The 26,665-nt window shown below is 34.8% G+C and overlaps 1 protein-coding gene across 1 annotated transcript; it reads right to left on the bottom strand.

Moving 5' to 3' along the window:
* Positions 1–59: 59 nt before the first annotated feature.
* Positions 60–20,624, bottom strand: LOC121432268. Its single transcript, XM_041630133.1, has 7 exons — positions 20,314–20,624; positions 15,020–15,200; positions 4,911–5,032; positions 3,240–3,388; positions 2,495–2,709; positions 935–1,105; positions 60–215 (listed from the first exon to the last, which is right to left on the bottom strand). Exons 1-7 carry the CDS (start codon positions 20,331–20,333, stop codon positions 60–62), a joined length of 1,014 nt encoding a protein of 337 aa, XP_041486067.1. The 5' UTR covers positions 20,334–20,624.
* Positions 20,625–26,665: the final 6,041 nt, after the last annotated feature.

Genomic DNA, 26,665 nt, shown 5'->3' with positions numbered 1-26,665 from the left:
AGAAGTGTCTTTCAATTATATCATTGCACTACCAATCACTGCGCATGACATTTCATAGGTTAGAAATCACTTACTGTGACATCAAAGACAATTTTGCCCGATGTCCTTTCAACTGGTTCCATGACGACCAGACATTTTGGATTCTCTTCGTCTGTTAGTTTTTTCATCCAGAGAGAGACAGGAATGACTAGACCATTGGAGTCCATGATGTCAAACTAAACAAATATAAACAGAAAAATGTCTCAATACACTTAACTTGTTATAAATACATGTATATAAAGCAAACAATGGGTTAAGATATCTGATAGATTCCTGTAGTGGACAACCTATCTTCCACATACATTTTTTCCTGCTTTCAATTCATAATCATAGCAAGTTTGGTTAGAACTATATGAAGGTACACATGTTTCAAGTCATTGTAAAGTTAGCAAAAATGTATATACCGGCATTAGCATACCTACCCCCCTGACGAGTCACAACCCATGCACGGGATGTATGCCTGCCCCCCCTGAAGAGTAAAAATGATCCCTGACGAGCCACAAGTGGCCCACTACTTTGAACTTGAAGACCTTTTTTTTTGGGGGGGGTGGGCTTGTCAAATTTTTTTTTTCTGGTACGAAATCCTTCATTTGTGGTTGAAGACCTTTTTTTCTTGTCAAATTTTTTGGAGGAAGAATTTGCCCCCCCCCTTGGAAAATCCTAGGTAAGGAACTGTATACTGGTATATATAAATTGGTATTGATGATATCGAAATGGCTGAAAAATATCAAGCGATGATTGAAATGAGTCTTATTAATAAGTGTAGTACAACTTTATATTCTTCATGGACATTTCCTTATAATTTGATAATAAAGTAATCATTGGAAAGAAAAAACACACCCTCAAATGCATCACTGAATCAGCGGTCCATGACTTGAACCTGTGTTCGACTCACCACATGTCCTGAGACCATAACCACTTGTCCAGTAGATTCTAGATGTTCTTCCATGAGAGCATGAGGTCTGTCTCTATCAGGAAGCGAGAGAAGATCAGTCATTTTCTTCCCAACCAACTCTTGAGGGTCATATCCAAATAGTTCTCCAGCCATCTTACTTGCAACTAGAATCTGAAAGAAAAGATATATGATTTTTCTTTATTAGTTTGATACTATTTTTTATACTATTATTCATTTTCTACTAAATCAAACAATATTTCCCAAACTTCATTAAATTTCAAATGAGATAACTTGATTATATATCTAATTGATATATCATGTGTCTTCAACTTGTAATATCCCTTACGTCAGCACACAATAAAATGGCACTGTGATAGTGTTTGTAACTTTCATCTTTTAGTGCAGGGCCCCAAAATAAAACTTTAATTCACTAATGAGGTTACCTTGTGTAAACAAAGTAAAAAAAAATAAATAAGTGAATAAAAAAAATATAATAAATGAGTAGATAAATAAATAAATTTTAAAAAAGTGGAACGCTCTGATTCAATACAGTAACAGTGCTGACTTTGAAATCAGCTATTGAATAATTATTCACAAAAAACTCATATGATAATAAATACCATGACCCAACATACCTTTGACCATAATCATATGACCCAAGACGTGTACAAAACATACTTGATACGTGTAGATCCAAAAACTTTATAAGTCATGATGCCAATTCAACAAATACCGCCAAAGTTCATTGACCTTAAAATGACCTTTGATCTAGGTCTTGTGGCCTGAAACACGCACAGGATATTCAGGGATACATGATTACTCTTCATTAACTAGATCCATAAACTTTTATGACAATTCCACAAATGCCCCCTACATGGTGAAAGTCCATTGACCTTAAGTGACCTTTGACTTTGGTCATGTGACCTGAAACTTAGCAGGAACTTCAGTGATACACTATTACCCTTATGTCTCAGTTTCATGAACTAGGTCCATATACTTTCTAAGTTATGACAACATTTCAAAAACTTAAGCTTGGTTAAGATTTTGATATTGATTCCCCAATATGGTCTAGTTCATTGACCCTAACTGATCTTTGACCTTGGTCAAATGACCTTAAACTCAGGCAGGATGTTCAGTAGTACTTAATTACATGTACTCGTATGTCCAAGTTTCATGAACTAGGTCCATATACTTTATAAGTTATGATGCCATTTCAAAAACTTAACTTTGGTTAAGATTTCAATTTTGACGATGCCGCTGTCGGAAAAGCAGCGCCTACACTTATAGTCTCACTCTACTATGCAGGCGAGACAAAAATGAATGAATAAATAATTTAATAAATAAAAAAAAATTGATAAATTCTACAATTTTAGAACTGATAAACTTGACTGGTGTATATGATGGGTGATTACATGTAAGGATGATAGAATCAACATACATTCAAGGCAGCTGATGGTATCCTTATCAAATATGTACACAATTATGGCCCCATTTTTCAATCAAACAGTAAGAACCACTGTTTTCATACTTCTTTAAGAACCACTAAGGTTCTTTGCTCACCTTGGTACTACGTGCTTCTATAGTCAGCATTGCCTTGTTTGGATTCCTTACTGTTGTAGGGAGGACCATGCCTGTCTGGGCTCCACCAACAAAGTTGTAAAATGACCAAGACCTACCAAGGGACATGTTAAGTGGTGGTGGTGGTGGGGTAGGGGTGGGAGCAAACGACCCCTTGCATAGTCCCCCAGTAAAGCTGAGAGAGTTCAGTTCGTCCCCTGTGGAAGGAAATAGAAGACTTTCTAAATTTCTGTTTATACTACCATAATGACTGGGTATTGACAATTAAGGGTGTCATAAATTCCCATTAACCCTCTACAGACTGGGATATTTTGACACCTCAAAAACTCAGCCCTTTCTTAGAATAAGATCATGATTATTCATTATCTGAATCCAAAAGAATCTTCATAAACACATAGCCCATCACTTCACAACTGTCACTGTTCATATACACATATGACATAGACAAATACACTCAGGCAAATAATTCTAACAGTATGCAAATAAGACAATTTTTTTTCTCTCTTTTTTTGTCTAATTTTCATACTAGCTTTGAATGTCAGGAATACAATTTTTTCTTCTACTGTTCATTAAAAAAAATCTGAAGTCAACAATTTAATTATTTTCATGCCATCGTTGATCACAGCTCTTTTACTGGAGTGCCTTCATCATTAGACTGGTTACTTTATAAAATTTCAAATTTCTTGTTTTTTTTTTCAAATCACATGGCTTTGAAAATGTTCATTACCTTTGAACTTTTCTAAGGTACATCCTGTAATAGGTTCATTGGAAATAAGATCTGATTTAGAAGCTGGTAGCTCAGTAAGTGGGAAGGTTTGGTTTATGTCAAGTGATGTATTGAATGATGAACTCAAACCAAACTGTGCTGCCCTCTCCCTGAAAGAATAAGGAAAAGAAAACTTATACAAATAATAAGGCAAATATTCATGTTATATAAATAAATAACCTGAACATATTTGAAAAAGAAAACATTATCAAAGCCCCCACATCCCCCTTCTAAGTCATCTAACAACAGAAATAGAATATCTATATCAGAGGAAGAAAATTAAATACTTATAAAAATGAAAAGGTAAAATAAGTCATCAGATTTAAATGTGAAGCTGAAATTGATCACTGGGTTCCGAGTATTTAATTTGCATTTTATAAAACATGCATGCTGCACAGAGAAATTAATGATGAGAAATCCCTACTCAATCTAAATGAAGTAATTTTTGGAAAATGAAATTTCAAATATATGTGTCCAGAACAGGGTCTGTCTTCATTAGATCATAATTCCTGTGATTTGTTATTGTGATTGAAAGAACAAGTTCTTATAAAATAAAAAAAAGTTAGTATACATATATGTAACATACACAATAAAAATAAAAAACAAGGTACCTGCTAAAAATACATCATCTGTTTTTTTTATATTTAAATATAGTTTTTAGCACAAAAAGAATAACAATTCAATCTAAATATAATATTAAGAATAATATGCAAAAGAGAGAGGGATGAAGAAGCTATGACATGCTCCTTTGAATCGGTTTAAAGATTTACATAATTTAACGTAATTGGGTTAACGAGTTCCAAAAGAGTGGTTTAGATGATGAATGATGTATAATGCAATTTAATTTCCCAATGAAGAAAATGAATGTGTATTAAGCTAATTGCCACTTTCAAGAGGGTTCTTGGGAGTCCTGGCTATCTATAGAGTAATTGGATAGGAAATTGTCTATCTGTATCATTTCCCATTTTTACACCAAGAGGAGAGAGGACCAATTTCAATGGTCATTTTTGTGTAACGGTTGCTGCATGTAAATTATTAACAGCCACACTGGTGTAAAATGAACGTGAGGGGGGGGGGGGGTGTGTGTGAGTGACAGAGTGGAGGAAAGATGGAGAGAGGGGGATGATAGTGGTAGGGAAGGGTATAAAGACAGTTAAAAACTCCAAAAGGGAATTGCAATATTATACTGATTTGACATGTAATTATTGTAAGGCTGGATCCCAAAGCTGCTACACTGTATGAAATAAATCTAGTAGAACAGCATTTTAAATATTTATTCCACATGGGAAATCAAAGAAGATGCAAATTGTATCCCATACTGATATGCATTAACATAGTTATCTATTCATAATTCTGAGTGTAGTACGGCATATATATGTAGGATAACTTTTGCACATTATTGTTACACCTTTTATGACAGGTTTAATACATGGGAAATTCCTTCAGGCAGGATATATACCAAGACCTTTCTGAAATACATGTAATTGTAATCTCTGTTTTCTAGTTCATCCAAAAAATAATTCTTTTAATCTATCACTATACACAAATTTCATGAAGGAGAATGAAGAAATGAAAATGGGGGTGGAGGTGCAAAACAATATCATCTGAAATTATATGAGCTATCTGATTTACCTTTTGCCTGTCCTTATCCTGTCTAGTGGAGATGGATAGGAAGGTGTACCAAACTGATCTTTCTTTCTCATTGTGCCGCCGAATGACTGTGAAAAACTCTGTGGTCCAGATGGGATCTTGCCCTGCATGATAAAAAAGATAGAACAATGTCCATCAGTAAAATCTAGTGTTCATATGAAATAATGTACATGGATATTTCATAAAGACAGCTTAAGAAGACACCCTCATGACACATTCAATCAGGCATGCTTTTTTTTTGGGGGGGGAGGGGGGCAGGGGGGCTACTTTTTACAACTTATTGTTTACATGTAAATCTGCAACACTGGACAAGCTTTAACATTGAGATAAAGGGGGATTTCCAGGGCTCCTTTTAAAAATACTTTCCAGAATTCCAGTGCTCTTTTGAGCATTTCTGGGGCTAAATTACCCCTAGTCCCCCATGATTTTTTCCCGTGCATTCAAGTCCAGATAAAGCATGGCACACTGATCTGATACATTTGAAAGTGCAACAATACATTCAATGTCAATCATTACAAACTTAAATACCTTTTGGCTTCCAGACGATTCAGGTATGTTGGCTTTTTAATAGTCTGGAAAGAAACCACCTGATACCAGACTTTAATAAAACATTTTACCTCCTAGTAATGCAAACATTCTGCATATTAGATCGCAGAAGGGAATATTTATGGGACCTAATACGGTAATAAATATTGCCTCAAGAAATTACTGGAGATATAAAGTGAAAAGAATCTTCATCATCATCAAGTACCACTTTCATCATCACCACTGATATATTTACAGTGGTTGGCCCAACTAGTACAGAAGATTTCTGACCATCATGCATCATGAAAAACACTATTTCCGATCACCACTAATTTTAAATGAAAAACCATGAAAAACACAACTCCTTGTAAAGAAGAATAACACTTGCATTTATTTCCATCTTTAATCTTGTATTATTTGCATAAATGACAATAAATAGTCTTTAAAATATTAGTCTATTTTCAAAGATTTGCTAATGTCAGGTTATCATGACATGATGTTCATTTGATTTCGGCTTTAAGACCACTTTAATACCCGGCCTTAAACTCTTTGCATTGCTGTGATATTGCAACCACCACTAAAAAGGCTCTAACTAGAACACTGACCATCACCACCACCAAGTCCACCATTGTACTTCACCATCGTCGTCTTCATCACCATCATACAAAACTAATGCCACATTTTAGAGCAGTGTTCAGAAAGAGGGAATTCAGGGATAAATATTACCCCTGACCAAACTAAAGTATAATGCATCACACAAGTACATGTATACGACTCTGATCAATATTGTACATGCATCAAGGTGCCTTTAAAAGCCTCACATGCATCCTTTCAGAGTCATAGTTAGAATGAATAGAAGAAAAGATGATTAATGGGGGGGGGGGTCTAAAAATCATGCCTGAAGCGAGGCCACTGCAAAGTACTGCAAACATGTCATCAATTATCATGCAGATGCTGTTCATTTTATAACATGTATATGACGAGTGTTTCATCTACATGTATACGCTTGTTTTACACACATCTACATGTACTATGACTTTACACATGAAGGTCCTAACTGCTAATTGACTCATTCTTTGTGTATCACAATGATTCCCTTTTAATATCCCATCAGCCAAAAATGAAATCTAGCCTTCATAGATTAAAACTTTCATTTTTAACAAGCATCTTGGAATTGGAAATGCACTTCAAAGTACATGTACATGTAAGTTAAACAGAAATTGTGGGTAAGAAGATTGTCATCTGGAAAAGGAGAGAAGCGTTTAAATAACATACCAACACAGAAAAAAACATTTCATGATTGTAGAAATCTACATGTATAAGTACATGGCAGCCAGAAAACTAAAATGGTTTGGCACTAAAAAGATCGACCTGTAGGTACATGTACACGTATTAGAATCTTGGAGATCTATTTTTAATCTTATTATAGCATAGATGACATTAAGCCAAGGCATACAGATAATCAACCAGACAGGCTTGTTGGAAATTTGAACATAAAGTACATTTTATTGTTAACAAGTTTTCTGGAGAACTTAATGAAAATGTAGGACATAGATCAATCTATTTCAAAAGTGTTTTAATGCAATGCTACTTTAACAGCTATTTCTTGTAATTTGTAAATACTCATGTACACGTACATATAAAAAAATAACCTTATTTTACCGGGTAAGTTGCTAAGGCAATTAAATCATAAATGTGAGAACTTCATATCTACTGCTGATACAATGTACAATGTATAGTGAATTGGTGGAGATCTTTATAGAAATCTTTTGGGCAAAATTATGTATTATTCCTTAGCAACAACCAGATATTCCTCTATTTACAGCTCAATGCAATAATTATAATGGTAAAATCCTATTTCTATGTGACCGAAAATAAATAAAGTTATTCATATATTTACACATGACTGGTGATACTTTCTTGAGATAAATGAGATACCTAATTATTCCCCCCCCCCCTTTCAACTAAAATTGGATCTACATGTACATGTACATGTAGCTTTCCGTATTTCCAAAACTTGCGAAATAACAATCTTCATTCAGATATTTGTTAATGTTCAATGAGAATTTTAATCTAAAAAATATCAAATTTCAAAATTAGTTGATAGGGAATAGAAATGATACGGTAATCATGAAGCATAAGAAAACATTACCAGTCATGCATAAAGTCATTCATAAATGTACCTTATGAACAGCTTTTATATGAAACAACACCAAAATACAGTATATTCATGCATACAAGTGCATAAATGTGTCTTTAATCAAAGATTAAGTGACAACTAGATGGAGGCAGTGAAGGCCATGAAATGTAATAAATTCTCACAATGTTGTTGAGCATAGTATCAAATGACAAAGTCTGTCACTTGAGCTGCTGTTTCGTATGTTTGATTGCATTCTTTTATCACTGGGTGGGAACCATGACAGGAATGGAGTCTGTAGTAATTGTTATTTTAAACTAGAAATGATATAATTATAAGCTTGTGCATACCTACATATACATTGAACCTGGAGAGTCTAATCAAAAAGGCAAAAAATCTTTATGTATTTTTCTAAGTAAAATGCAGGGAAAATAAATAAAGAGACAGAGAGAGTGTGGTTAAGACAGAGAGAGATAAAGGGAAAAAAATACAAGTATCTATATTAAAGATGAATGAAAGTTGTTGCTATAAAAGATGTGAAACAAAACAAAATTGTATAATGATTTATTGACTTTCTGCATCCGATTCTGAAAACATACATGTATATATGATTTGTTGCCTGTTATCAATTCATCATTTGAAATCAATGTGTTGTGGTGCATGTAATCTTGACTTTCATATCTACTTCTGATTGAAAAACTGATAAAACAATGAATTTTAGCAAACGTATGCTCTGTTCAAGAAACTAATTCAGTTCAAACTATTGTTGGTCTTACAAAAAAGCCTCTATCAATTATTAAACACACAAATTGTAAACCTAGTTACACTTCAAGGATGACATACATGTACTTCCTGGGTCACAGTAAATTATCTGTGATGGGCACTAACAAACCCTAGGCTAGGGCAGGGCTGTTCTAAGGTGACTTTATGCACAATAACATTCAGATTATATTGCTGTATCAGTTTCACTCAATCTTCGATTCATGCTACTAGAAGATAAAACTAACATTTTAATTAATTTATCTATTTGTTTATTTCTTGCTTGATCGTTTGTTGATTCATATATTTATTCATTCATTCATCTGACCGACCATCCATCTATCCATCCATCCATTCACTCACTCATTTATTTATCTATTCATTTATTCAATTTATTTATTTACCACTTGTGGGATAGAACATCCTATCAGCGAATACTGTTTTTCATACAGGTTCATCCTTTCCTGTGTTTTCTCTCTTCAAAAAATTCTTATCAGCTCACTGTGTAATCAAGTGCATTAATACGCGCAGTCATCCAATACTGGCTAACATATTGCAGACACTCCACCTGGATTTGTTAATCTTGCTTAAAAATTGATTAAACCCACCCTTCATACAATGACTCTGAAGTAAAGGAGTAGGTCAATCACAAAGTCACTAGGATCTAATACATGTAGATTTCAACGCACTCAAATGTTATGAACATACATGTACATGTACCATATGCTGGTAGTGTGGACTTGGGCTTTCATCAAATTGTGTTTCCATGGAAACATCATGCTTCTATCTGATAAAAAGTAAATACTGGTATAATGCAGATTGAAAGCTGGGTATGTTTCCAAAGAACAATATCCTAACCTTAGATTATGAATGTCTGAAAAGCAAAATCATGAATTTCGATTTAAAAGAAACCAATAATAATCTCCATTCATGAAAGTTAAAATACTTTGTTTGGTATGTTGCTCTGATTAAACAAGATCTACAGTATGAACCCTGTATTAAAAACAACCATCCCTTTTAATTATTGGGTAGTATTCTGATAACCATGATTTAGTTAAAACTTGGTTCACCACCTTTTATGGAGTGCCTGTTGTCGATTCATTCACTAATAATAATAATATAGGATATTTATATTGCGCACATATCCACCTTGTTAGGTGCTCAAGGCGCTCCTATATTACCCGGCTAAGCTAGGCGTTCATAGCGCACACAGCTTGAATTGAAGATTATTCTTATCCTGTAACAAAAATCTTTCGAGTCATAAAATAAGAACAATAGTAAAATAAAAAATATTATGAATTTTCATGAATTGATACATAATTGCCAGGAATATGAAAAAAGTATTATGAAGTAGGCATTCCATAGAAAAGCTTAAAATTCTAGTTGAGACTAGGTTTAAACATACGTTTAGTTATCAGAATAGTATCCATAATATTTAACTGATAAATTTTATGAGATAGTTTTTACAGAAGGTAGAGAAAGAGTTACTAAATGACTATTCTAGCATAATACAGAGAACTTTGCCTGGCAATTTTATGTTTTAGGTGGGCATCTAACTATACTTAGGAAGATTTTTTATGTTAAATAATTGTCTGAATACATATGATGTAGGATGCATTATACTGAATCTAAAAAAAAAAAAATATATATATATACATGTATATATGGATTTTAGGCTAAGCCCTGAGCTTTGTTTATTGAATTGTTATCACCACATTGTTCATGAACACAATGTTCTTTGAAACCAAAATAGAGGGTGAATTATTCTCATTTCTTTATTTGAATTTAAATGCTTTACAGCCATAATCAATAATAAAGATAAAATGCTTGCTTTGCATATTTTTGCCCATTGCAAAACCGGTAAAAATCTATTTCAGTAGCCTCAATTTTTTTCATGAAAAAATGGTATGTAAACCTTCTGGGAACACAATTAATCCCTAGTTAGGAATAGAAGGACCCCGTGTCTTGATATAAAACCTCAGCATAAATAAAATGCAACATTTATAGATAAAGACTAGTAGCAAATTCACAATTTCTTGAACGATGCAATCACCAACAAAGCCATTAGTAAATTAAGGTTGGAATCCAGTCCATTTGTTATGCTGTCAATAATTCATTAGATGTGTCATAGATTGGTTGTCAGTCCTTCCATATTGAAGGTGGTAAAATTCTTGATTGAACATAGAGCTTGTGCATATGTGTAGTTTCATTACCATAATACAACCTCCCATGTACAGTGTACATGTATCTGTGGTAAAAGAGAAACATTTTGTGTACACTCTAATCATGAATGCTGTCACAAATTACTCTTCATATCCCTGATGTTGTTTTCTGCTGAGCATAGCAACATGATTTGAAAGAAGATACTGGTAGATAATTACATGTAGATACATTTCCCATCCAATTCATTCTACCCAAAATGCTGCCATTTATTGTAGTTCCAGATTTAAAAATAAATAGGAATGGGCTCAATATGACAAAATTTCAATTGGAGGGCAATTCATTGAGGGAATTCTAATGTGAAAATATTAGAAGAAATATTTTAAGTTTGATCAGTGCTCAGCTCATACTTCACACACTTTAATATTTTTTTCAAATTCTTTGACTTTCCTTACAGTAGAATTTAAATATAAACAAATTGTCAATTGATCTGAGCTACATGATCAATCAGCTAAATATCCATTAAAGCAAACTCCATGTGACTGTAAAGATAATATACATGTATAAGTTTGGCAAACATTATGCTAAACACTGCAAATGGTCATAAATTACATGAAAAGCTGTTTACATGTATTTTGGCTTTTGCTTTAATTTTCATCATTTTAGCTTATATTCTACTGATAATTCTGATTTTATGGCCTGAAAAAAAAATTGTACCTTCCCTGAAATTTTGAGAATTTGTGAGATCTTTTTCAAAAAATGGGGACTATGAAAATTATTCCAAATATAGTAGGCTCAGACAGCCCTCTATAAATCTAATAACTGACTCTGAGAGTGTAAGTTAACATTATTCATTATTGTCCAGGTGATATGAAAGCACATGTACTCTCCACCATCTATCAACATTCTGTGTACATGTACAGCTGAAATGCTGAATTAAACTCCATTACTACAGTACATGTAGTATTCATCATCAAATGATGCATTATAAATCAACACCTGCAATGTTACCATGGCAATAGGTGTTTATATTATCAGGTTCTTTACAAGGCTATCACATTGCACTTGTATCTGCGAGTGCATGGTACATTTCACTGAAAGACTTTGGAAATGATAGGAAAGAATGAGAAACTGAGAATTAGGATTAGATTGCTTTCCCTGACTGGTGGAGATAAAAATACACTTCTAAAGTAAGGTCTCTCACACCTTGCCACCTAGATCTAAGAATGGATGTTTATTTATCTGTGGTTCAGGTTGTCCTGTATTTGTTTCATGTCATTTATTTCCATGTTAAAATGAATGGTATAAATATGACGAATACTACCAAGAGTTGATTTACAAAAATGATAAAATCAAATGAAAATCAACAATATAAAACTACCAAAATACAAACATGGACCTACCATGATACAAACGACAACCAAAGAAACCTGAACAGAGGATTGCCAAGAGCCAAAGAGACTATCAAGGGTGATCCCAAATTCCCAGGATAAGATTACAAAAACATATTAGAGAAAAGAAGGAAAGGAAAGAGAGAGAGAAAGAAGGGGGAAACATGATATGTAATTTATGAATGAGCCTTGTATTACTGTATAATGTACATTTGAGCACAGACGATGAAGGACACGATTCATCTGAAATACTATTCCAGTAAAACTTTCAATCCATTGATGGTACTTTTATGCAGTTTCTCAGAAATTAAATTTTGGTTAACACTAACAACAGAAAAAAAACCCAGAAAAGCAAATGTTATTGTTTCAGCTACAGGAAGGCTTCTCTATAGTACATGTATGTTGCAAGTGATTGTGAATTTACAGACATACAATAAAAAAGAATTAAATTACTGTGATAACTCAACTTTTAACGTTTTTTTACTTAAAATAAAAATTGAGCACTACAAGTTCATTTGGGATTGATCTCAAACAATTTCATATGGACTCAATTTACTTTATACACATGTATGTACATATACTCTCCTGTGAAATCAAATAAAGTGTATAATTTCACCAGCTTGGAATGGGCTTTAATATTTTTTTAGCTCATTAAATGCAATCTGAAATTCTGAATCACTATTACATGTAGTATTCAAAGGGCTGATTTTAACTAAGAAGACTAGCTCTAAACATTTAGGAGCATGATACCCAAATATCCCTAAGCCTCTCACTTTGAGTGCAGGACTAAAGGGGTTAATGAATCCAAGGTAATGATCAACACACTTTGGTGTGATCTGAAAGACCTTGGTGACATGCTACCAGGCAGCTGCATCTCCACATATATTATCCCAGAGAGACATAAAATTAATCAAGCAACAAAGAACCAATGTGCATTATTTAAATTGATCTTTGAATACAGTAATAAGCATTTCTAGATTTTGTTAATTTTTGGGAAAAATCATCAGGGTATTGAAACCCCAAAATACAAGCAGTGGATGTAATGTCTTCAAATTATTGTAGGGGAGTCACTAGGAATAATCCTGTTCGAAAGATATCAATTCATTGATAAATGTACAGAATGAATATGAATTGTACACATACATGTACATTGTATCTAAATGTCATCAACCAAAAAACCACAAAATCACATGTTGGGACCAAAGTCACCAAACTGATATCCAAATCACATGTACACTGTATACATTTGCAAGAACTTTTTATTTGATTTCCTTTAAAAAAATCTTTCAACACTTTTTAATTACATTTTATTCATTTTTCTTTTTTTTTCAAATTGAACTTCATTCTATTTTGTTATATTTTTTTAATCATTATTTTTTACAGTATCATTAGTTAATTTTTTTTTTTTGGGGGGCCCTCAAATTTTTTGTCTAATTATGCCAAGAAAACAATAGCAAGAGTAGTTCAATTACATCTGTAAAGTGTGGGTTTGCGTTAGTCATTAGTATCTCATTAGTATCATTGATGCTAATGCACACACGACATCTGCAGACTGTGAGTGAATGTTTCAATTGAGAGAAGAGGGCATTAAAGACTGATAGAGCTCTCCAAAATCTATATCATTTTAATACAATGTGCCAACCCCTCCAAGGAGGCTCCCCCTAAGTAAATATCAATACATTGTTACATGTACATGTACATACATTGGCAACTTCACATTGTGTATTGTGTACCCAACAAAAGTACAATGCATCAAAGCATCAGTCAAGAACTGAAGAAAATATACTTTTGTTTTATTTTCTTCTTCTACAATGTATGGTATGCACAATACACGGCATGCAAATTAGTAAGCCTACAATAAAGTCAATGTAAAGCTCACAAAAAATAAAAAATAAAATAAAATTTGCTAGACACTGCATTTTAGTGTGTCAGACAAAAAATAACAAGATGAAATAATTGGCCACATCCACCTGAAGTCCCAAACAAAAAGTTGTTTTGAATATACATGTACATGTACGCTGTTATCCTGGGGGCTTTATTTTCGCGGATTTCACAAATTGCCAATCAGCCGCAAATTTAACACCGCACAGAAATATTGACACATTTAGTAATTGGTGCAAAAGTCGCCAACAGAGAACTTTTGCTATTTGACACACCCTGTATGGTGAAAAAATATGAGTGCGTTTTTTATTTTTTTTCAGACTCAGACGTGTATCAATCAGAAATGATTTTATGTCTGAGATCGACCTTTAACGTCACCAGGGCTTAAACCTCTGCATCAATATGAAACTTTCTCACATAGCTTGGATTACAGGCGCATGCTACAACACCCAGATTTTATTTAAATGAGGAAAATGAAGATTTAAGCGCATACATGTACATGTATGTACAAAAATTAAAAGTTGAAAAAGTATGTTTAGTAATTCAAAAAGTCAGCCAGAATTTCACTTTTTAAAATATTTCTCAAATAAAATCAGAGCCTAAATAATTTCCAAATACAAAATGTTTATCAATATTTATTCACTCAATGCAATATTATAACGTAGGCCTTATTATCCATGAAATAATTTGATTGATTGTCTCTATACACAGGTATATTGGGAGGTATTTGCGTATTCATAAATATTCATAAGTCACATGCCCAATGGTTTAAGAGCCTGTGTAAAATTTTGTTCACAATATTCAACATCTTTGCACTGAAACCAACTTTTTAAAAAATGAATCAAACAAAAGACAACTTCCAAAGATTACTTTTACAGATCAAACTTTGACATGACGAACTTGCAGATATATACAGGTACAAAAATAAATGAAATTTAAGCCACTTTTTACAGCCACATTTATGCCTCAAAGACACATCAGCATTTAAGTTCAAGTTTGAAACGAAATTACAGATTTTTTTATAGAAAAAACAGAATCACAGAAAGATGGAAAATGGGAAATTAAAGTCCCTACACAATAATGAGAAGAAACAAATGGAATATCAATCAGTGTCAAATACATTGTGAAACACTTCAAACAAAATCTACATAAATATCATGTTCATGAATTCTTAATTTCATTAAATATGATTTTCACCAAATTATCTGGTTTAAAAGCAAAGATGATACTGTACTCACAGGGAATGATAGAATATTTCTATTGATAAGCTGATGCATCCTGGCAGGTGAATTTGCTCTGACAGGAAGTGAGCTCTGACGAGGGATTGGAGATTTCAGAGCTTGCATCCGCAAAGGAGACGTAGAAGAGCCACCAGCAGCATCCTTGGTTGCCATGGTGAGGGCTTCTCCTGCTCTTAGTCTGGAGGTAGAAATACAACATACAAAGGAGATACATTTAAAATTCTACATCTAGGGTCTACTACATGTACAATGTAAACATGACAATTTTTTTCAAATATGTACCCTTGTTGTTCAACATACATGTAGGCGAGCGCATTGTGCGTTTCAAAATTTATTAATGAGGGATTCACTGAATTGTGCTGTATACATGTATTGCACTTTTTAATATTAGATCTATTTGTAGCGCATGGTTGAATGACCCCACTCATTCAATGAGCAAGATTATGATATAACCTTGGGGCAATTCCAAGATAACACTGTGACACTTTGGAACAAATTTTCATATATATCAACAGTGAATAACTAACAAGTTGTAATACTGAAGTTGAGATTAAGTTTTGTCATCTACAGTGTACATGTATCTACAATGTAAAACTACCATCCCAACTCCCAAGTAACTTTTAAGAGCACAGAATGAATAAAAAATTATATTAGTTATGCACAATTAATAACCACTGTAACAGCGTGACTCAAAAAGGACATTTCCTGACCAAACTCTGTGAAGTTAATGAATATTTCAAGATGTTGCTATTCTAGATGTATGTACATGTAGTAAAGACTTGATAATAATAATTAAAAAGAATAAGAAAAAAATATTCATTAACATGACGATGATGGCATATACTATTGTAAATAACTGCACTGTAACACTGTGACTTTTGGACAGCATGTACAAAACCTATGGAGAATCTTGTCGTCTTCAGAACTAATAGTATTACTCCTATGTGCTGTGTACAGTGTATCAATGATAATCATGTTCAGGTAATGTTCTGCATTGATGTGTGTGACACTTGAAGTCGAAACAAGGTAAAATAAAGATAATTTAATTAACAAGTGGAATGCCTCTGGCCGTCTCACCTGCATCACGCGATTCAACATAGCAGCAGTGCTGACTTTGAAAACTACTAATATTCACACAAGATGTTCAGTGATACTTGGTTACTCTTATTTCCACGTTTTATGAATTAGACCAATTACACTTACAGAGATAGGATGGTAATTCAACAAATACCCCAATGCGGCTAAAGTTCATTGATCTCACATGACCTTTGACCTTGATCATGTGACCTGAAACTTGCACAGGATATTCAGTGATACTTTATTACTCTTAGGTCCAAGTTTCAAAAGTCAGATCAATAAACTTGCAAAGTTATGATAGTAATTCAACAGATACCCCCATTATGGCCAAAGTTCATTGACCTTTGACCCTGGTCATGTGACCTAAAATGCGCACAGGATGTTCAGGGATACTTGATTACTCTTATGTCCAAGTTTTATGAACTAGACCAACACACTTTCAAAGTTATGATGGTAATTCAACAAATACCCCCAATTCGGCCAAAGTTCATTGACCCTAAATGACCTTTGACCTTGATCATGTGACCTAAAACTTGCATAGGATGTTCAGTAATACTTGATTACTATTATGTCCAAGTTTCATGAATCAGATCCAAAAACTTTTAAAGTTTTGATTGTAATTCAACAGATACCCCCAAATCGGCCAAAGTTCATTGACCCTAAATGACCTTTGACCTTGGTAATGTGACATGAAACTCTAATAGGATATTTAGTAATACTTGATTAACCTTATGGCCAAGTTTCATGAACTAGGTCCATATACTTTCTAAGTTATGATGTAATTTCAAAAACTTAACCTCAGGTTAAGATTTCATGTTGACGCCGCCGCCGTCGGAAAGCGGCACCTATAGTCTCACTCTGCTATGCAGGTGAGACAAAAATGATAAAAATTAAAACTTTACAATGTACAGCTTGTAGATTATGAAAAATTTTATGGAGTTTACTGAGAAAATTATATTTTACAGTAGGCCTAATCAATTTTTACACCCTTTCATTCCCTTTAATCATCATAGGGAAAACTGAAAAGACAACATTGTCACTAATAATGGGAAGAGAAAAATGTGCAAAATCTTACAAAAATAGGAATGCAAATAAAATGGATAAATTTGATTCAAAACTATTGCTTCATGATTCATGGACATTAATGTTACTAGATTTTACATAAAAAACTCAATACATTTTCTAATACTTTATTGAATATGATTATCTCTTGCATTATATGTTATGTCTAGAATTATGATTCATACATGTATGTAGGCCTATGCTTTTACACTCAGGCTACTTACGGTAGTCAAAATCACTGTTAAAATGACAGTTAAAAGAATAATTTCCAAGTTTGACTTGTTACTGTGTGACTGTGCCAGAAATGATGAAATTTCACATTCAACAATTAATAACATCTGCAAAGTCATGAAATTGGCATCTATTTTCCATATTTCCTTGAGATTGTTTTTATTCATTTACCTGTACATGTACCTGTATATGAAGAAAATGAGGAATACAAGTCCCGCATTTCATCATTACTTTTCTACGCAATCTACAGTGGTTTGAGCTTGGCCCTTTTATTTATTAATTAAAAAAATTGGGGGTGGGCGACTTACTTGCTGAATTTGCAATACCTGTCACAACTGTGGGGGCTTGCTTTCATAGGTACATGGGGACAGGGGCGGATCCATGATTAAAAAAGGGAGGGGGACAACCCTCCCCCCCAAAAAAAAGGTTTTCATCCAAAAATAATGACATATCATCCACAAACAAATATGACAAGCAAAAAAAAAAGGCTTCACTTTCAAAGGGGGGGGGGGGCGTTTTGAAAGTGAAGACCTATTTTTTTTGCTTGTCAAATTGTTTTGTGGACAAATTAATGTCATTATTTTTGGTTGAAAACCTTTTTTGGGGGAGGGGCTTGTCCCCCCCCCCCCCCCCGTTTTGGAAATCTTGCATCCGCCCCTCAAAAACATAAATAACTATTAAAGGGGGATATGGAATTTGATGTGAAAATGCTGTTAAGACAGAGAAGTGTGCCCGATGTTAACTGACAACTCTAAAATCCATTGCTTAAACACGTTTGTAGTGTGAAGTTAGCATACTTAATACCTCTCAATACATGTGAGTGGCGTTCTATCTACTTATTCTGAAAATAAATAAATCATGGCATTTTGCTATTACCACTCCCCCATCATATATCTTTATTCTACATCAGGGTTAGATATATTATTCTGAACCATCTCTAAGTTTTTTTTATTTTCAATTTTAGTGGGGGTGCATATGGAACTCTTGCCTAAAGATGACGCTTGCAAAAGACTTTCATGCCATTGGCCCATGTCTCCCAAACTCCCAGCCCCCGATCCCGCACACTATTAGGTGAGGCGTAACTCGGGGGCCTGTTGCATGAAAGGGTCTTTGGTAGAACCGCTCTACGTAAGCACGAGATATCGCTCAACTGTTTCACAGAGCCGATTTTGGGCGATATGAAGAATAGTCCTTGGAAAGACACCTACATGTATGTAGACATGATCTTCTTTACACACCACCCGCCACTGTCAGCATTGAGAGAAAATGCGTTTACAGCAAGCCACCCTGACATATCACCTTTATACATTTTTGTAATTCAATTGCACTCTGATGCAGTTTATCTGGAATTGTGCCAAGTTATCTTTTATTTACTTACTTATGGATGGCTGGATCACTTTGGGCTGGGAACGTCGAACTGCCTGGCAAGACGAATCAAAACTAATCTAGGTCCAAACAAATTTTTTGGATATAATATGTTTCCCTTTATTTTTATCCCATTTTTCTCCCACCCCTACTCTTTCCATTTTTTAAAAACTAAACTTAAAAATATCGAAATGGTTTTTAACTTTTCTGACCGGCACGTGCTTTATCACTAGTTAAAGGTTATGAAAAAGCACTTGAAGAAAAGAAAATTTATATAAGGTAAAAATTAAACAAGTTTTTATAAGTTCAGCAAAAAAAAATGATAGAAAGCTGAGATGTTACTAAACATGCTAAATCATTTATTTATTTTTTTTGTTTTTGTGGACGTTGGAGAGATATTAGGGCCTATAAAACTGAACATTTAACATTTTAAACGAATACATGTAGGAAGAAATATTTCATTATGTAGATTTGAATCAGTGATAGGTCAATACGCAATCACGTGACCATAGCTGCAAGGATCGCATTTGTTATATTCTGGGTTTTGACGTCACCTCAGGGAATATACTGCGTAGTATTTTCAATTGTGACGTTATATCCACTAAGGTGACGTCACTCGCTGCATACAAGTTGTGCAACAAGGTAGTTTATTTCACGTACGCGGCTAGTGTTAACGCGTTGATTGCATGAAGAACGCGCTTGAATTTATAAAAAAAAATCATTATGACGTAGATGGAACAGAGCTGTAGCAAGAATTTCGCTCTTGAACCAGATGATGAATGCAATTTCTGATGGCGTGTGCCCAGTGCCCATCATCTGAAGAAACAGAGCTTTCTCTGCATTTACTTTAACGCACGACAGAGCGAGTGCATTATTTGTTTTATAAAATAGCAACACAGAAACAAATTTCTAAAAAGTTACAGTACGGTACAGACTACAGTTTTGTTGGACTTCTCCCGGGACTTCTAGTACAGCACTGGTTTGCTCGAACGTGCAATATCAATTTTCGTTGCGCACCTTTTGCACTGCCGTGCAGTGCATTAAAAAAGTTGGATGTCATGTGACGCGTATTGGCCAATCGCGATGCTTGAAAATACAGAGCTAGGGCCTACAAGAAATAATTTTATCATTCATATAATCATTTTCAATTTCATACCGGTAATGCGGGGTATTTAAAGCAGTTGCGAGTTTCTCCTCTGTCATTTTTAAAGCTCTAAAATAAAGCCAGGTGTCCGGCAATAGCCTAGCCCTAGCCTACACTGCCATATATCGCTCATCTCGTCATGTCTCATGAAAAAGGCCCCTAACGTAGACGTAGAGTAACGAGTACTCGTAGTCGTAGGGCCAGGGCCACCAAACCATGCAGCATCTGCATCAGTGGGCCGCGGGTGCCGGTACGGGTCCCAGCCCGGCTTTTGTGTTTGATCTAGGACCTAGGCCTTACCAAAAAACACACCAAACACAGCAAATTACTGCATGTAATAAATCAAAAGGCAAGAGTGCATAGAATGATTCAGAGAACAAAATAAAAATAATCACAGTATGTAATTCCTTACTTGTTTAATTCTTCAGCCATTTTCGAATTCTCCGCAAAAACCGATTCCAAGGCGTCTGTACCAACGCTGTGCAACCGACGAACTGAACTTATCGACTCTAAAACCTCTGTATGCGATTTTATTTAAGATTGTATTTAAGATCAGAAATAGCTAGGATCAGTAGAACACTTCCTGCAAGAGTTGTTTCGGAAAGTTGCTGAGGAGCCGGAGGTTTTGGCGGGTTATTGTGAAAGAAGTATAAAATAAGTGGAGCTGAGTTTTACTGGCATTATTGAGGTGCACAATGAGAAGAAAGAAAATACCCTCTACAAAATGCTGAGGGTTTGTCGCAAATAAACCTTCAAATAAACCATCAATAATATGAAAACTATTTAAGGGCATGTTAATTGCATGGCTGAAAGAGAGGGATTGTATCACAATTTGAGCTCCAGATGTCAACCATGCAAGCTCGCAAAACTTTACTATAGTAAAGTGGAAGACTTGTGTAAAATTTAGGATCAATTCTTGTAAAGAACAATTGGTAATCAAAGTCAATACTGTCTCAGAAAATGAGCCATAAAGTCGTTTACTGGATGAGAATATTTAAGGAAAGAATCCGTTGAATATTCGAAAATCTATACTAGAACACGAGCTTGGAGACAAGCTAGCCCCAGCCCTCCTTCGTCAGTAAAGAAAGAAAGAAAGAAAGAAAGAAGAAGAAGAAGAGAGAAAGAAAGAAAGAATGAAAGAGAGAGAGAGAAAGAGAAAGAAAGAAAGAAAGAAAGAAAAAGAAAGAAAGAAAGAAAGAAAGAAAGAAAGGAAGGAATTAAGAAAGAAAGAAAGAAAGAAAGGAAGGAAAGAAAGAAATAAAGAAAGAAAGAAAGAAAGGGAGAAAGAAAGAACAAAAATAGGAAAGATGGAAGGAAAGCAGGAAAAGGAAGGAAAGAAGAACATGTGAGGAAGTACAAAATATCCAAATACTAATACATTATTAGCATCAGAGCAATTAAGAGAGGGATGTCTCAATTATGGCACTGAGCTAGAATGGCGGGCCTGGAGAAAGAGGCAATAAGAGTACGGAAAATGAAGCTATAGTAAAGACAAAAGCCAGCAATGAAGAAAAGGGACAAAAACACGACCGGGCTTGAAAAATATAAAGACCGGGAAGAAAGGTGGATGACCAGGCACGGATCCAGGAGGGGGCCGAGCCGGCCCCGGCCCCCCCCCTATTTTTTGGCAACCTGCAAAAAAAGTGTACTCTTTAATTTCATCGAAACGATGAAAAACAGAAAGAAAAGTAAGAAAGAGATATTATACCCATGATGTGTAATTTACAGCCTCGTAACGGCCGGCCCGACCCCGAAAGCAAACAAGAAGGTGAGGGGAAGAATTGGAAAATAGACTTTATATTAAAAAAATTCGCTCGCGCTTCGCGCTCGCATTAATTTCCTGTGTAATGAATGTCATTAAAGAGGATTAAATGGCACTTAATATATCCAATTCTGAAATCAATTTGTACACAATATTTTAGCTCGCATATTAAGCGTTCATTATTTTGTTTGATTTACAAAAATTGTTTATATCAAAATTTTCAGCTCGCGCTGCGCGCTTGCATTGTTTTATTTATGAGATACCTATCCTCTTTGGAATTCTTACTAAAATTTCTAAAATGTCCCTTTATCATGTGAGTATATGAAAATTTTATGCTCGTTCTTCGCGCTCGCATTTAATTGTTTGAGACACACAGCTTGTTCTTTATTTAAATAAAAACACGCTTAGCCTGTCCAGTTTTCAGGTCGGAGTATCAAAAATTTTGAGCTCGTGCTCCGCACTCTCATTATTTAATTGATGATACTTGTACACTCTTCATTAATCAATAAAAAACAGTCGATTCTATAGTCCCTTTTCACGTACGTTACTATTAAAATTTCGGCTCGCGCTTCGCGCTCGCATTGATTAGTTTGATACTTATCTTTGTTCATGATATAAAAACTGCTCATAATTTCAGGTCTAAGGACAAGAATTTGAGCTCGCGCTTCGCGCTCGCATTATATATGAAGACCAACAATACAAACTAAATCTTCAGTCTTGAGTTAGGACTACCCCCTAAAAAAACCCCCCAAAAATCAAATTTATAGCGGCCAATCGGGAAAAAATGTTGATGAAAATATTTATCGCCCCCCCCCCTATTGGCGAAAGCTGGATCCGCCCCTGACGACCGCTTTAAGCTTGCTAAATTTTATGCAATAAAAGTCGTAATCAGGACAATCCTTACCCAAAATTTAGCCATGCAGGGGCTACTACATATATATCCCTATTATCTTCTAACCTAAGTAAGTTTTACGCTGGCTAGATTTACCGTAAAAAGCCTCTTAAATTTTACTTTGCCTAAATTTCCAAAGCTACTATTAGAATTTGATTTCAAAATCATTTTAACGGCCAAATTTTTCTGGCTCGCTTCCCTCGCTGGCCATTTGCATATATAAAAATATTACGAGGCTCCTGATGCTCTGCCCCAGACCAGTGGGAGAGTGAGTTGCCCCCCCCCCCCGAAATTTTGAAAAATAAAAAAAAATGATTGTACATGTTTTCATAAGCATCCAACTTGACCTGCAAAGTGCTTCAAAACAGCTTTTTTGTTCTTTAAATTTTGAAAATTTTCAAATGTTAGCTCCCAACAATTTTTGTCACTATATATTAACATAAATCTTTCAGGTCATTTTATAAAATTCAAAACTCGCTCAGGCTACGCGCTCGCAGAAACTGTTGACTGATATAAGCAGATAAGTAAATTATCTGTTCACATGGGGCTTAAACATCCAATGTTTATTTACAGGCTCGCGATCAGAGTTTTCATTATTCGCCCTAGCGAGATACACATTCTGCGTATTCATAATTTTCATGAATGTTTTTTTAAAGCTCGCGCTACGCGCTCGCATAAATTGTTTAATTATATAGCCATCCAGTTTATGATTACAAAAAGTGCTTAGAACGTCCAGTTATCATGTCAGGATATCAAAAATTGTCAGCTCGCGCTTCGTTCTCGCATCATTTATTTGGTGAGATACTATGAAAACAGCTAATTCTTTTCAGGTCCCTTTTCAAGTCAGTATAGGGTGTACAATAAAAAATAGCTTGAACTTCTCGCTCAATTTTGAGAAATATTTGTGTGTTATGCCCCCAAATGTTATTTTGCCTCCCCTATAAGGCTACCCGATCAGGGGGAGCTTTTTGCCAGATTTTTTGTCCGACAAGTTATGATTTGACAACTTTCCATGATTGGCTGAACCACCATTAACTGGAATACTGGAATGTCGGACGTTTTATCCGACAAGTTCACGAAAGAAACGCTCCAGAGAAGGGCCACTAAATTCAATGGTACCGGTAAGAAAAAAATCTATACAAACAAAGATTGATCAAACTAAATTTAACTCCCTATATACATAATTATGACATACCGCGCCGTGCGCGAGGGAATATGATTGAAACTTACAAGCTGATTTCATATAGATATGACCAGGTGGTAGTGCCAGATTTGGGTCAAGTGCATGGGCCTACCGGAGGTCATGATAAAAAAAATGTTCATTTACTGATCAGTCACTGATAAACGCCCGGGGCCAGTCAAATATATTGCTGTATACACGCGTGACCAAAAAAAAAAAAAAAAACGTGTTTCAATTTTTTCAGTTTTGGACGCGGGCCGCGCTTGCACTCGATCGTTAAGGGTATAAAAAACATTGATTTTCAAAAAAGGGGTAGTTTTGAAAATCTGGTCAATGTCAATCACAGGGTCAAACGTAATTGGGTTTTTTTCAAAGCTTTTCTTAAAGACTCATTGAGCTGCCAAACTATAGGGTATGATTTTTCCCCAAGCTTTTTCCCGGGGTCATATTCTGCATGGCGACAACTTGTTTAGGGGCCAAAATTAAAGCCCGCGAAAAACTTGTGTAGGGGTTATTTTGCACACAGAGAAAAACTAGTTTTGGGGTACATGTTTGGAAATAATTTGGCCACGCATATGTACAGCAATACATTTGACTGCCCCCCCCCCTCCCGCCCGGGGAGAAACGTAAGAAATCTTTTTGCAGACTGAGAAAACCATGGAATAGTCTCAGTAATGAATTAGTTAATGCACCCAGTGTCTACAGTTTCGAAAATGGACTGGACAACCATGGGCGGAAATCTCTCCCCGAAGGTAGGGGGGACCAGGGGCGGATCTAGCTCCCGCCAAAAGGGGGGGGGCGAATTTTTTTCACCCATATTCTCCCCGATCGGCCGCTCAAAATTGATTTTTGTTTGTTCTTTGAAGGGGTTGTTCCAGTGGCGTAATGGGCCAAAAAATTGAGGGGGCTTGATACGGCGTATCACGTAATAATAATAACAAGTTGCGAGCGAAGCGAGCGAGCAAAAATTTCAAAATGTTCATTACAAAAAATCAAAGTTTGTGATAGATTTTGACATGACATTTGGAAAATAATAGGCTTTATATTTCATCCTTATCCCTTTCCTTTTTCTCTTTTTGTTTCTTGGTCGTGAAAAATTGGGGGTGGGGGCAAAATGTCGATGTCCTAACAGTCATTTCTAACTTTATTCTAAAAAAGAAATTAACAATTGTAGTAATCTCATAAGCCATATTTAAATAGTACAAGCGCGAAGCGCGAGCTGATTTTTTTTTGGAATTTCATCTATTTTTGTCCTGAAAATTGAATATTATAGGCAATGTGTGTGAATCTGAACAAGATGCGTATGTATTACTGCGAGCGGTTCTGGCTTGATCTGCATGTAAGGGACCTGTTAAAGACGTTTTGCAGTAAGCCATTAAGACGATGCATATTTCAACTATCAAATAATGCGAGCGCGAAGCGGAAGCTGAAAATTTTTTGACATTCCGACCTAAAAAGTTGACATTCTAAGCACTATTTGTAATCATTAACGGTATAGGTATAAAACCAAATAATTAATGCGAGCGGAAATATTGAGATTTCAGACCTAAAAATGGGACACTCTATTTATGTTTTGTAAATCATGAAAAGATGGGAAATTTTGTCTTTTCCTACATTAATAATGCGAGTGCAAAGCGCGAGCAGATTTTTTTTTTATATCCTGATCTGAAACTGGATAATTTTAGCGCGTTTTGAATAAAGATCAAGCTGCATATCTAAAAAAAATATTTGCGCGTGTTTTAGAGTTAGGCAGAATCTGGGCATTCTGAATACATTTCATTTTTTATCATGAAAATCAATAATGTAAGCGCGAAGCACGAGCGGAAAATACTTAATATTACTGTATGAAAAGGTGAATTTATGCACTATCTAAAGCATTGTGTAGGGAAATTGTGAAGTGGATATGGATAGCACTTAATAAATGATGCGAGTGAGAAGCGCGAGCTGATATTTTTATTACCTGAACATTCTTGGCCTAAGGACATTTTGTCATCATATGAAAATGATGACTATCCTCCTATTCCTATTCTGAAAAAGCGACAATTTTGTTATTAAGAATTCATAATAATTTTATCTATCGTATTTATTCATGTTATAAGCATAATAGTGAATTTTGTTGACATTGAGGCCTGATAACTTGATATTTTAAGGACTTTTGTAATCATGACTATGAGTTGATTTATTTTCAAAAATAATGCCAGTGCAAATCGCGGACAAAATTTTTGAACTGCCATAAAAGGGGGATTTTAAGTAATTTGTTATAGAATTAATATATAAAGAATCTTATGGAATAAACAGAAACAATAATTATGTAGACCTACTTGGCAAATCAAATAAAGTGAGCGCACAGCGCAAAAAGCTGCTAATGACATTTTGCAGAGCACTTTAAAAAAAAATAAAGTTTTAAATGAAACAAAATAATAAAAGCTCGATGTTCGACCTGAAATATGCAATTTATATTTCAAAACTTGATATTTAAGCTACATATCAGCCTATTAAACACGATATGTATTTCGTCGAACAGGCTGTGCGAGCGCGAAGCGCGAGCAAATATTTAATATAGTGACATGAAATATATTTTCAAATCATTTCCCAGTCTTCCCTTGACCTTATTTTATTCATTCATCTCCCTCCTCTTATTTTTCCTCCTTTTCCCCCTTCTTTTGTCTTTTTTTTCTTTCTTTCCCCCTTTTTCCATTTTTTTCTCCTCCAAAACAAATGTATTATTTCGATTTTTATTGATGTATTTCCTTCCATTATAAAAGACCAAAAAAAATAGGGGGGACAATTGATATTGTGTCCCCCTACTATTCTGGGTAGGGGGAAGCGACCCCTTTGTCCCCCCTGGGATTTCCGCCCATGTGGACAACTAAGTATTGGACTGAAATGTGAACCTGTGAATTTCAAGTTTGATGACCCACATGATCCAG

Source organism: Lytechinus variegatus, chromosome 1 (assembly GCF_018143015.1).
Source record: "Lytechinus variegatus isolate NC3 chromosome 1, Lvar_3.0, whole genome shotgun sequence".
Lineage (NCBI taxonomy): Eukaryota > Metazoa > Echinodermata > Echinoidea > Temnopleuroida > Toxopneustidae > Lytechinus > Lytechinus variegatus.
This window is presented reverse-complemented; position numbering and strand designations above follow the sequence as displayed.